This window comes from Choristoneura fumiferana, chromosome 6, assembly GCF_025370935.1.
Source record: "Choristoneura fumiferana chromosome 6, NRCan_CFum_1, whole genome shotgun sequence".
NCBI classification, from domain to species: domain Eukaryota; kingdom Metazoa; phylum Arthropoda; class Insecta; order Lepidoptera; family Tortricidae; genus Choristoneura; species Choristoneura fumiferana.
Window position 1 is genome coordinate 15558478 of NC_133477.1, and position 13584 is coordinate 15572061.

The following is a 13584-nucleotide window of genomic DNA, read 5'->3' on the forward strand; positions in this document are numbered from 1 at the left end:
TTTTCTCAAATATTTCCGATGTACAGACACTGACTTTCTACAGATTTATTATATTGTATAGATTTCAAAGCAATTTAAAAGCATCCATAAGTGTGCTTTTATGAGCCATAGTCATAGACTTTTTCCCGGACTTATTAGGTATATCATTGTATTCGTGTTCATGGACCTTTAATTGACAAATAAAAGTACAGGAGTAGAAACATATTATTAAAAAAAAAAAAAAGATGGACTAATAATTAGTCAATAGAGTACAATTTTAATTAAGTACTACAATTATTGTACCTAAAATTTGTAGGACTCTAGCCTAAGCGATTAGGAGGATGTAGTAGCTCGGCCAATCATCAACTTCAAGGTGGGCGGTGTGTTGGTGAAGGTAACGTCATACTTCTTGGCAAAGTAATCGAACGCGATCTCGCGAACGGTCTCCCAGCCATCTACAGCCGCTGCTCTCTGGGTGGCGTGCGCTGTCATCCACGCACCAGTCATCGGAACTTTATGAGCCTCGCAAATCATTCTCCTAAAAGGAAGTGTAGTGATTAAAAAATTTAATAGTCGCGCCATTTTACTTAATTATTCTACCACCAAGGAGCAGTGTGCAGTTGTGCTGTACTCTAAGTGCTAATTAATAATAATAATAATAACTTATATTTGTGCCGCTGAGCTGAGTATATCTTTCATTTTCAGTGTCTAAAACTACACCCCTAAACAAAACTGTATCTAAATCGATTCAGCCCTTTAAGCGTAGAGAGGTAGGTAGTAAAGAGACACACAATTAATTTCACATTTACTCGTATAATATTAGCACAAATATTAATTTATATAGAGCTGGCGAAGGTTAGGTTATTGCGCGAAAACCCATAAGGTTCGTATAGACTACCGGTCTTGGACATTAACTATGGTAGTGTGGTGGTAGGTTCAAGAATGGTAAATTGATTTTTTCCAATCCCATCTATCAATCCCATTGGATAGACCTCCGTAAAGTAATGTCTAAATCAGTGTTTTTCAACCTGGGGGTCGCGAAGCCTCTTTACTACCTACTTCAGTAAAAAATGATAACTAATAATTAATATTTGTCACAAAATAAAATACACGAAAAAAAGCAACGGGTAGGGGGGTCGCGAAATATTTCTTCATACTAAAGGGGTCGTGTCATGAAAAAGGTTGAAAAACACTGCTGCACTGGTCTAAATCAATCATTCGACATTTCATCTGTAAAATTCATCAAGCCGCCATGGCTACAGGGCATCTAAATATAATATTATTATGTTATAATATAGCTATTGTCCTCGACTCGACTAAGTCCATACCAAAAAAATATCATCCTAGAATAAATAACGAACGTCATAGCTTTATAGCTAAACTATGAAATCTGTAGCGTCAGATGCTCCAATTTCAGTTTTTGCCCTTTGCCTAAAAAAATATATTGAAAAACATCCGAAAGATTATTTTAACTTTTAGATATTATTAAGTATGTGTCTGTTTGTTACTCTTTCGCGCTAAAACGGTTGGACGGATTTGGATGAATTTTGGTATGTAGATAGCTGGACATATGGAATAACACAAAGGCTACTTTTTATCCCGATATTTTTACGGGATCAGGGCAAAATCTTGAAATTTCAACCGCTGGGCTTAGCGTAATGAAATTTGGCTCGGTTGTTTTTAAAACAATTAAATCACGATGCCATTTTTGGGAATTCCTATGGCAATTTAGTAAACCAGGGTATTTCAATTTAACTATCAGATTAAGGGGCTGTTACACCACCCATTGATTGACGGATAAATGTGATGCCGTCTCCGTCTATTCGAACAAAACAAACAGAGACGGCATCACATTTATCCTTCAAATAAATTTCATCAATGGGTGGTGAAACAGGGGATAAATGGTTTACGCGTGTGAAGCCACGGGTAAAATCTTGTATAAGTATAATTTGTAAGCCATACGATAAATACTTAAATAAATTTTGATATCTATCAATATATTCCCATTCTCATCGATTTTTGTGCGGCCGAAAACTTCTTACTCGTACGATCTGAAACTGAATATTTACCTGATTTTGCTATATTGGTCGATAATACCCAGTCCTCTGTAAGGCGGGGCAATGACAGCACCTACATCGCCGTAGTAAACATCAAGTTTATACTCCTTAACGGGATCGAATAAAGTTTCCATTTCGTAAATCATCTTCAAAAACTTCATTCTGTTCAAATCTAATTTCTCTGGTGAATTCAGCATCTACATAATAAAAAAATAACAAAAACCTGACTTTAAAGAAGCTGAAAAAATAAAATAAATTGAACCAACTATGATAATATTTTTCTACCAGTCTTAAATCGGTGCCTCAGCACGAGCCAGCAGGAGTGTTTGAAGCCCAATATAGTAGGTGAGGTAGACGACTATGGTTCCACTCCTGCTGGCTCGTGCTGAGGCACCGACTTCAGACTGGTAGAAAATTGTTTTCAGGGCTTTCTCTAGTCAGTTCAATTTTTTGTTATATTTTTTTTTATTCACGATTTTTAGTGTAAAAGATCTAACATACAATTGTTTAATGGCAACTGCTCGTCACCTTTTACGAAAAATTGCTTTTTCCGATGCAGTAACGTTCATTATTGAGGAGTCCTGGTGCTTCATCACCTGTTTCATTTTACCACATGCATTACGATGAGCTTTAATTGCTTAGCAGCTGTGTTAAAGTAATTGAAATTCAATTTGTGAAGTACTTGTTATTTAGTAGTCGCTTCGTTGGTCAAATTTAATGTGGTCCTCATCATCAGTTCCACTTCACTAAATGATGATTTTCAAGAGCAAATGCACTAGTTACTACTAAATATATTGAAATTGCCATAGGTGTCCCTACAATATTTGAACAGTTCCCTCAATTTCCTTAAGATCCAAGACGAACGAAAAAAATATTTAAAATCGGTTCATAAAGGACGGAGTTCTGAGTTATCAAACAGAATAAAAATACAACCGAATTGATAACCTCCTTTTCTTGAAGTCGTTCAAGAAACAAGTATATTTAGTCTATCTATAAGAGCTCTATTGAGCTGAGATGACTGGTCACGGTTTTAAATGGGTCCCGACTTTTGATTTACTCTTAATAGAGCTCTAGTCGGATTTTTTCGGAGTTCAGTCCAGGACGGCAGTATGTAAATATGTTATTTCTAAATTTATGACTGAAAACATTCTTCAAAATATAATTGAACACCTATTACACCATTTTTGAAAATTCTTCTTAAAGGGTATAAAGGGGTGTGAAAGTTTGTATGAGAAAAATGTTATTATTGAAGATTACATTCCGAAACTTTGTGATTTTTTTTCTACATATAAACAAAAAAGCACGTGTTTCACTGTTTTTGAAAATTCTACCAGTCAGAAAAAATATTAAGACGTACCGTGGTTTCGCCAATACGGAAATCTGTAGTAGGCAAAAGAAGTAGGTAGATAAGTAGGTTATCATTGTCGTGATTTTTGTCATGTACACAGGTTGAAATATATTTACTTATTTATTAAAGGTAGTTTATTGAATTCAAATTAATACCCACTGTTATCTTTATTCATCGGCGAGTGGGAACCCTGTGCTCTTGGCGCCAAACTTAAGAACATTTGAGCAAACTTATTTAGGTACTTAGGCAATTGTTATTTGTTTTAAAATGGGTCCAAAGTGTTAACTTTTAGGTGAATTAAACGGTATTCAATCAAAAAGGAATCTACTTTGTTTGTGAACAATACGAAAATCTATAAAATACCTGGTTAGGTAGGTACCTACGAGTACTTACCTAATTATTTGTATTTTGCAAAACTATATTCATTTAGACGCCCTAAAATGCTTATAATACCTAACAATCTTGTTCTCATTATGCACCTACTACACTTACAGTGTATTTAGCTACAAATATGATGGTTTAAATTAAATACTAGAAAATGGCTTCTTACATTTCAATATCTTACGGAATTCTGAAAAGCGATAATTCCGGTTTCTGTACGTTCTTTTTATTAATACGAGTAAATCCGTAAACACTACAATATACCTTAAACAGATTATGTCGTTTCGAAGTCATTGTTGCAAAATAAAATAAGTAACTAGCCTATAAAAATCACGCGCCACGCGTCCAGCGTGCGAGCGAGCCTAGCGGCATAGTAAAAGAGGACAAGTAAGCTCACTACGAACAAAAGTACATCGCGCGGCTTAAATGTGTGCGCGCCGGTTGGAGCCGGTACGCACACACCCGCCGCACGCACACACTGCTAATTTAAGGAGGATTAAGTTTTCTTTAGTCAAGGCTGCGCTGCCGTCGGTGCCGCACGTTTCGATTTTAGCTCGCTCGTCTTCTGCTCACTTCGCGATATGATCACCTTTTACGTTCGCGTACTCGTATTTACGTATTTTTTGTATTAGGTATAGTTGTACCTAAATAAGTAAGGCATAATAATAATAACTTATTTCAAAAACATCGTTACAATAGATTAGTTTCGTGCAAGAACACATAAAAAATATTGATACCTACCTACCTACCTATAAACAATATAGATAGTTATTGTACTATGTGTAGGTAAACATGAGTAGTATGTATACAGACAGTACAGACAGTCGCCATAACCATTCCGGCCAATTTATAAATAATATTTTTAAATTTAGTAAATTAATAATAATATAGCGGCATAGAATCTGTCGGTTCTCTAGACAAAGACATTAGACAATGTTACCTTTTGTACTAAAATTATTTGCCGGTAGGTAGTAATTAATGTAAAATAGACGTCGACAACTCCAAGCGTCTGCGCCGGAGTAGGCAGTTAAGTCTCCTAAAGGGTCAGAGTGGACCTACTTGTTCTCTTTTACTATGCTAGCGGCAACCCACTGCCGTGCCCTTGTAGAAAAGGTGTGCCGGCCGAACGTACCAATTAACTGCGGAGTTTCCAACCCATGCTAAAACAACAACTGTCTGTGTCATTCCCATAATCCTCCGAAAAATCAATCAAAACAGGAAAAAAGGAATGCAGACAGTAAATATATGTTATCCCAAATTTAACGCGAGCGAAGCCGCAGGCAGAGCTAGTAATATTACAAATGGGATGTGGGATTAGTTTTTTGCAACTGACTAGCGTGTTAAAATGTTGAAACTGTACCTGTACCTACCTGTACCCTTGAATAGTGTTTACTATGAATCTTTGTTATTTCATCCGTATACCGACGCATAACAGAGACACTCATGATATCTTCTACGTCGTCAGTATCGTCTGAGCAGCAGATGACTTTATGGCACGATGGATCATGGAGAGTATGATTATAATAATCGCTTAAGTTTTTAACTGCCGTAGGGCTATTCCGGATGTCTGTCAAAATCACAGAAAAATTACATTATTTTTAAAATGAGAGTATAACTGAAAACCAGTTGGTTCGATAATTTTCCCAAAATCGTTATTTCCTAATAGAAAATTTTCCGTTCGTATTTTTTCCCGAATGTTTTTTTCCCAATATGCTTTTTTACTGAATCTTATTTTCACAATCACGTTTTTCCCAATTTGAATCGACACGGAAACATAGGTGTAGTGTTTTGATCCTTAAAATACCAATGAAACACCGAGTACGCGTAAACTTGTTTAATCCTTTATTCAGACTGAATAGACTGAATAGATGTCTACGGGTAGTTTGTAATTTCAGAACTACCTCGTATTTGCATATACAATAATAGGTAGGTTTAGGTCATGTTAAGTTTTCCTGGGCCAAAAGAAGGAGATCCGCGTTAGCAGAGCTCCATCGATACTGTTTGTGTCGCTTAAAACAAGCTCCAGAGTAAAACTATGCGGGAAAAAAAGCTTTCGCGAAAAAAATGCGAACGGAAATTTTGCTACTACGAAATAACGATTTTGGGAAAATCATCTAACAAATCGTTTAATATAAGTAACTAACCCGATGCTTTACAAAGAGCTTCATCTCTAATAAAATATTTTGTGAACAAGTCCAGGGCGTCGCTGATGCGAGTTGAAGGAAGGTCTTGAATTCTTAACTTATGCAGCTTTCCATTTTTTCCCATGCTTTCAAATCTGGACCACACCATTTTAGAAGACATCGCTGATTTCTAGTTGATTATAATAAGTAAATAAAGGTAAAATATTAAATCCTTGTCATTATTATAAATGCGAAATAAATTCTACTATCTAACATCGAAGAAGTCTAACATCTGGTAGAATAGTGAACGGTTGTGTTGCTTTGCAGATGAGCTTTGGTTGAGTTCGAAACGCGTCAGTGTATTGTGGTGGTGGTTATAGATGTGTTTGTGTGATTTGTGTGTATTCTTAGTGTGCAGGTGGAGGAACTGCATAAACACATTTTTTGCATAAATGTAGCTATCATAAGGTCGCGGGTGAGCAAAGAAATTGTTTCAGTTCAAAGAAATTCTGTCAGTCTGTCTGTTTGTTACCTTTTCATTCTTAAACCGCTGAACTGATTTAAGTATGGAGGGAGTTCTTTGACACTTTGGAAAGCATTTAGGATGGTTTTTACTCGACTACGGCAAAGCCAAAGAAAAGTAATGATTTTAGCAGTCTATGTATGTTTGTATTTACGTATGTTCCACCGTAGCATCTAGACTATCTATATATAGACTATCTATTCAATCAAGCAAGAAAATATTCTTGTCTGAAATTCTTATATACACAGACTTCAGGAACCTTGCCTTAAGGCTTGCTTGCTTAACAATTAATTTTATGGTGGCATGCGACCACGGCACTCCTCCTGAAGTCTGTGTATAAGAATTTCAGATAAGAATATTTTATTGCTTGATTGAATCAGGCGTCACTTTGCGGAGGTTGATATTTGTGGTCACGGAGGAGCAAATTAATTGCGTATAGTTCTTAAACATTTTCTTATTTTTTTATTTCACGTTTTTTCCGTAGTCGAGTTTCAGTTTTTAAAACTTATTTTTTTTATCTCAGAAAATTGCATCGCGGGATGGCGATAAACTATTTTTTCTAATGACAAATGACACTTGCCTAAATAGTTTGATTTTAATATTATTTATATCAACCGAAATATTGCACAATCGAAAAAGATGATGTGCGAATCGAACTGAAGCTAGCTGGCAAGTGACCGCCAAGGTGACATTTAACTTTAATATATCGCAGGCTGAGAACGAAAGGGACTCAACTCAAAAAAACCGATTTTTGGCAAATTGCAAAAATGTGATTGTGTTTCAGGTTTCCTCGTGTTTGAAAATACATAAGTGTTACTGTAAATGATCTATTTTAAAAATAATATTTTTGTCTGTTTCATTCACTTTTCCTTGTTTCATTACGATTACAGTATTTTGCTTGGTTATTTAAAAACATTAAAAAAAATATTAAAAAAAAGATGAATAAAACAGTCATTTTAGTATTAAGAATGATGATGAATTGCCTGTATCATTTCATATTAAGTCTGTTTACAATTAACAATAGCTTCGTAACTGTCGTCTGTGTCGTGATAGTATAAAGAGCCAGTTTAGTTTTCACGATACTTAGGACTCAATAGGAATCTATTCCAACTCCATTAGTTTTAGGTCACTTTTAACATTTATGAGTTTTCTGACGCAATATTGAAGCGGGCGCTGTCGTCCCCAACGGTAGGTGCTAGAGCTAGAGGGTGTGTGTGATAAAGAGACCAACGATATCATTCTGTACTCTTATGACTAAAATTTGGCCGTTTTCAATTATCCACATTGTGAACGTCGTTTAGTATAATTAACTCAATTTTTCAAAATTTTGAGTTAAGTTACTTTCGTTCTGAACATGCGATATACACAGTGTTAGGGACAGTCTACTGGTCAAATAAAGTTAATTTCTCTAAGAGAGTAATTAGTGGCCTAGCTTAGCTCTTACTGTTTAAAAGACAATCAAAAGTTATTATTATTGATTTTTAGCAGTAAGACAGCGTAAAGGTTCTTCATTTATGACGTCTTTTCAAAGTATATAAGTACTTAATCCGTTTTCAATTCACACATATTTAGCAAAAGAAAGTTAAAGGGTTTTTATGGTCTCTCTTATAATATGTGTCACGTCAGTGTCACTTGTTAAGTTTGTTTATTTTACAATTATTTAACTATTAACAATAAATTATTAGCTAATTATTAGTCTACCCAACGAAGGAAAATCAGGGAAAAACTCGTGTATAAGCGAATTTGGCATAGTTGTAGGTAGAGAATGGTGTTTTAAACCACATACTAAAAGTAGTGATGGGTTGGGTGGGCGTGAAGCAACCGGTTGTAAAGGTCCCTTTTCCTTTTGAGGGTTCCGTACCCAAAGGGTGCCAACGGGACCCTATTACTGAGACTCTGCTGTCTGTCTGTCTATCTGTCTGTGTCCGTCTATCACATGGCTCTATCTCTTAACCCGTAAAAGTTAGACACTTGAAATTTTCACAGATTATGTATTACTGTGGCCGCTATAACAACAAATACTAAAAATAAAATAAAGTTACAAATTAAACGGGGTCATCATACAAGAAACATGTTTTTTTCAGCGTTTTTAGCCGTTGCTAAGGCGACCGAGTCGCCTAGCAATGACTAGCTATTTCGTTTGAATATTTACCTTTTAAGTTTGCGATTTTAATGATGTTTTATAAAAGCTTCGATAATATAATATAGTGACTGTTTAATTGTGTGGTTTATTCGTTTTTGTGCAAAATTAATAAAGCAATTAATGGACCACAATCCTCAATGAAGCCAACTTTGATAAAGCGCTCGCCAAATCCACACCGTATAATCACTATGTTTACCTATTGTTTTTTACACTAAAAAAATCATACTAAGTATTTAACACTATTTACAAGGTTTATAATACAGTTTAAAATTTATTCACACTAGTCGAACTTCTTATTATTTAACTACACAACATACGAAGTCCGCTTAATTTCTCGCGAAAGCGCGAACGAACCGCGCTGACTTGACTGACAGCCATTTTTTTTTCTGCCGTGGCGCATGGCACGAGTCTAAAGCGCTATTCAGCCTCCGACAGGGCGACAGCCAAAGAGGATGAGATTTTAAAATGTTTCTTTATTCAAAATACTTGCACCTAGTGCTTACATTTTGGTGATATGTTTTTATTAACTTGTAATGTATTTAATGTACTCGTAGCGTAACTAGTGTTTGTTCGGGTGGAATTAACATTTCAACTTAAATTTGAAGTGGATATCTTCAACCGATTGAGCTGAAATTTTGCATGCGTGTATAAATCCGATGACAATGCAAAACTATTATGGCGTAGAGCTGATCTGATGATGAAGTTAGATGTTGGCCATAGGAACTCTGTAATAAAACGACACGACTGCATCGATTTTGGTCTCATTTTATTCGTCTTGACGACTACCTACTTTGGTAACTAGGGGCAAAAAGTACCGCCAGCAAAAAAGCTTGTAGGTATTAGAATTTTTTACAAAAAAAAATTACTGAACTATTTTTTTTTTAAACATTATACGGAGGTGCGGAACCCTTCATGCGCGAGTCACTTGCAATCGCACTTAAATAAATAAATAAACATCACGGGACAATTCACACCAATTGACCTAGTCCCAAAGTAAGCTTAGCAAAGCTTGTGTTATGGGTACTAAGCAACGGATAAATATTATTATATAAATAGATACAAACCTAAATACATAGTAAACACCCAAGACCCGAGAACAAACATTCGTATTTTTCATACAAATATCTGCCCCGACACGGGAATCGAACCCGGGACCTCAAGCTTCGTAGTCAGGTTCTCTAACCACTAGGCCATCTGGTCGTCTACAACTTGACCGATTTTTTAGTTTAACGTAAACGCAGCCCACAGCAAATAATATTTATAAGTATATCGACGGTGGAAAGCATTAAACGCTGTAACCCACACCTTTACCAATTTTTTTTATTGCATGTTTCGATTCAGTTTTTTTTTCTGCGTCGAATGCTGTAACTCTCGTTGCTCTACGACGTTTAGAAGTTTCTGGACAGCGTAGTAATTTTTACAATTTTTGGCTATTTATGTACTACCGTACTACCTACGTACGCCAAATGCTGTAACCGACACGAAAAACGAAAAAAATATAGAGTCCTGTATCTTACTTCAAACACGCGGAACAATATTCATCCGCACGATGTCGCTTACAGCGTTTAGGCGTAATAAAAAATATATCATACGTGGGTTACAGCATTTACGCTGATCGAGAATGTATTGCAGGTGAGTGTTAAAGCATTCACTGGGAATCAAAACAAATGAATCTATCAAAAAATTTCAAGGCAGTTCCCGGAGTATTGGGATAAGATTCATGACGTTACAGCATTTGAAAATGCATAATATTATTGTTAGCAGTCAATTTACATCAATTTTACAACGCTTTTATTAGCTTTACATGTATGTTTGTTTGTAACCGACTGCTTTGAACTCGATTTTGACCCACTTTAAACGGTCAGATTTAATTTTTAAACTCTGTACTTACTTATTAGTTATTAAGAACCGATGACAATACAATAAAAATTAAGTTAATTATCAAACTAACACTAAATCTTCTTTAAAAGAACTAACAATATATCTACTAGGTACTAGACTTACTAGCGCCCCACCCCGGCTTCGCACGGTCACAAATTTAAATAAAGGTCCTATAAAAGGACACCTCACAAACATTTTTCAGCTCCATTTCCCGCGCAAAGCCGGAACGCTTTTTTTAATTCGTATCTAATATTTTTTGAGTGGAATGTCCGATTATTTAGAATAATTCAAAAAGTGATCTATAAGTATTTAAACATTCTTGAATATTAAGTAATTTATTTGGATAAGAATTAATGTACAGGTATAGATAATATGGTATCATTTTGGTCGGGATTTCTATCAACTTTTAAAACGTGAAAAAGTACCTGTACCTAGTTATAAGTGACATTATACTAGTAGTTACATAAAAGATGGACATATCGTTTTTTTCTAGATACCGATATACCTTTCTTCTTCTTCAGCCTTTCTCAAACTTCTCGGTGTAGGCCTCCTTCAATTTTTTCCACTCGTCGCGACATTGAGCTTTTTGGATCCAATTTGAACCAGCAAAGTTTTTACATCGTTTTTCCACCGCATTTGTGGTCTACCCTGAGGTCGCTTTTCCCCCCATTGGCTTCCACTCTAGGAGACGCTTGCACCACGACTGTTTACTCCGGGCCACATGTCCAGCCCACTTCCACTTTAAGCTCGCCACTCGTTTTGTCACGTTTGCGACTTTGCTTTGATCCCGAAGCTATTTTTTTGTTTTGCGGTCCATAAGCGACACTCCTACCAGCTTCTTCTCCACTGCCCTCTGGGCCACTTGTAATCGATTGATCACGTCTTTCGTGAATACCCAGGTTTCAGCACCATAAGTGAGCACCGGCAGGATGCACTGATTAAATATCCGCAGAAATTTTGATCTTGAAAGCAAAGTCCAGTTTCGAGTATGCTGCCTACATAAGCCTTATTCGTCTGTGAAGTTCACTAGTTTAGTTTGGTTGTGCCCATCCTGTTCTCTTGTCCCATCCCAGGTATACGTACTTCTTTACCTGGTCTACGGTGGTTTGGTTGATGGTTATGCTTACGGTATTTCGATCCATGTTCGTCATAATCTTGGTTTTTCCCAAGTTCATTTCCAAAACAACTTGTAAAGAGACGTTACTCAACTCCTTAATCACCTGTAATTCTTCTCACGAAGAGAAGAACTATGTCTCGCAGATGACCTTAAGTTATTCAGTCTAGCTCCTGCTATATTTAGACCTCGATTTTCCCATGCGAGTTTTTTGAAAACATCTTCCAGAACCAGAGTAAACAGCTTTGGATTAATTGGATACTTTTTCCCTTGTTAGTTCTAGTTTTTTTTTTCTAATGAAAGCTTGTTTTTGTTACACCTCAAGTTACATTATTGAAGTTTTAATAGTACGAAACCCTATTTTTTTCTGGTAATAAATAAGGTGTATGTCACTTTGGGCATTTTAATGCAGAAAAAAAAATTGAAATCGGTTCAGTACCTATTGTTCGAGTTTATTCGTAAGAAACATCCAAAATTAGTATAGACTAGTATATGGATATCCAAAAAAATTACAACAAGTAGTAAAAGAACTTGAAAAATCTCATTGACAAAATCGATTCCACAAGTAAGCTCAGGAGTATTAGGGATTGCCAACAAGTAAAAAAAAAAAACAGAAGATTCCATCGAAGAATTCGCGGATTGCAAGACGCATAAAAACACATTTTCCTAAATTATTTTGTCATATTGATCGATTACTGTTACGATTAATCAATAATACTAAATAAAATAAGTATTTGCCATTTTTAAAGTCCCATTATATTTTGACCAGTTGCTGATTACGCTAATTAATTTTACATGGATTGGATTGATGTAAGCTGTTACTTCAATTTCATTTTTCATTTTGAGAATCTAAACCAGCTTACAACACTTTATATGATCAAAAGTACTGTACATTGTCCAATCAAGTACGACATTTATGTTTTCCCAAAAAAGTACACTTTCTACTATTTCATACATTAGTGTATTGATGTAACTGCGTTTTCGTGGTCTAAAACAAAATATTCAAATGCTGTAACCCACCAAAACTTCTTTGCTGACTACTTTAGAGAAGATTTTTACCAAGAGAATGATAGCCTAGCCAAATATACATCATTTCCCAAAGAATGGTTACTTTAGGCCAAAAGGATCATGAGTTATGTTTTTTTAGAAAATTTTAAAAAGTTTTTTGGCTCTGGTGTAAATATTACACATTTTGGGTTACAGCGTTTATGCTTTCCACCGTCGATATGTGTTCAGGTGTGGAATAAATAAACGAGAACAAATAAAAAACACAGTGGCAGGTAGGTACGTCATTATTGCCGAGATCCGGAATGTAGAATATTATAATGCTAAACGTACCTACTACGCTAAACGGATCAACTCACGATTTCAACCCGGATCCATATAGGTAGTGTCACCAGAGTTGAGGTCACGCACACAAGAACATTCATGTTACGGCAGCAGGATTTTGACATTAAGAGCGTTTATACCTGCTGAGCAGGCAACGTTGCATTTTGTTAGCTTTTCTCGATTATTCCATTAAAATTGAAATCAACAAACGAGTAATAATAACCCCGATGTTTCGGCCATATTGCAGTGGTCATTGTGACGAGTAGACTGAAGTGGTATCATTTTTGCTTAGCTGCACGAGTCCTTCGAACTAACCGCACTTGATCGCAATTTTTTACGTTAAAAAATCAAAATGTTTATTTTGTACATGAAACTACAGTGAGACTCGCCCATTTTAAATGATAAAACAACGCATAACTCACGTCTGAAATCGAGTTTAGCTCGACATGTTTCGGGCTAATTCATAACCCTTCTTCTGGGAGCAACGCGACTCGAAAGGGCTCTTTTAAATGTCATTTTTAGGGTTTCGAACCCAAAGTGTAAAAGGACACCCTATTATACTAAAACTTCGCTGTCCGTCCGTCCGTCTGTCCGTCTGTCACCAGGCTTTATCTCATGAGCTGTGATAGTTAGACAGTTAAAATTTTCACAGTATATGTTAAACTGTGGCCGCTAACAACAAATACTAAAAACAGAATAAAATAAA

General features: G+C 35.8%; 1 protein-coding gene across 3 annotated transcripts; it reads right to left on the minus strand.

Moving 5' to 3' along the window:
* Positions 1-290: 290 nt before the first annotated feature.
* Positions 291-12940, minus strand: LOC141428695 (uncharacterized). Of its 3 annotated transcripts, none has more exons than XM_074088703.1 (5): positions 12914-12940; positions 5910-6078; positions 5136-5332; positions 2049-2233; positions 291-517 (listed from the first exon to the last, which is right to left on the minus strand). In XM_074088703.1, exons 2-5 carry the CDS (start codon positions 6067-6069, stop codon positions 313-315), a joined length of 747 nt encoding a protein of 248 aa, XP_073944804.1. In that variant the 5' UTR covers positions 6070-6078; positions 12914-12940; the 3' UTR covers positions 291-312. The 3 variants fall into 3 exon arrangements, with proteins under 3 accessions (XP_073944804.1, XP_073944803.1, XP_073944802.1); XM_074088702.1 differs by lacking the exon at positions 12914-12940 and adding an exon at positions 6992-7078; XM_074088701.1 differs by lacking the exon at positions 12914-12940 and adding an exon at positions 6799-6982.
* Between the last annotated feature and the right edge of the window lie 644 nt (positions 12941-13584).

Excerpts from the sequence above, each read along its gene's own strand:
- LOC141428695 (XM_074088701.1), bottom strand. The coding sequence starts at position 6,861 with ATGTTTAAGAACTATACGCAATTAATTTGCTCCTCCGTGACCACAAAT. Across the intron at positions 5,333-5,909 it reads AGCTCTTTGTAAAGCATCGG|ACATCCGGAATAGCCCTACG; the intron begins GTTAGTTACTTA and ends TGATTTTGACAG. Across the intron at positions 518-2,048 it reads GACCAATATAGCAAAATCAG|GAGAATGATTTGCGAGGCTC; the intron begins GTAAATATTCAG and ends ACTTCCTTTTAG.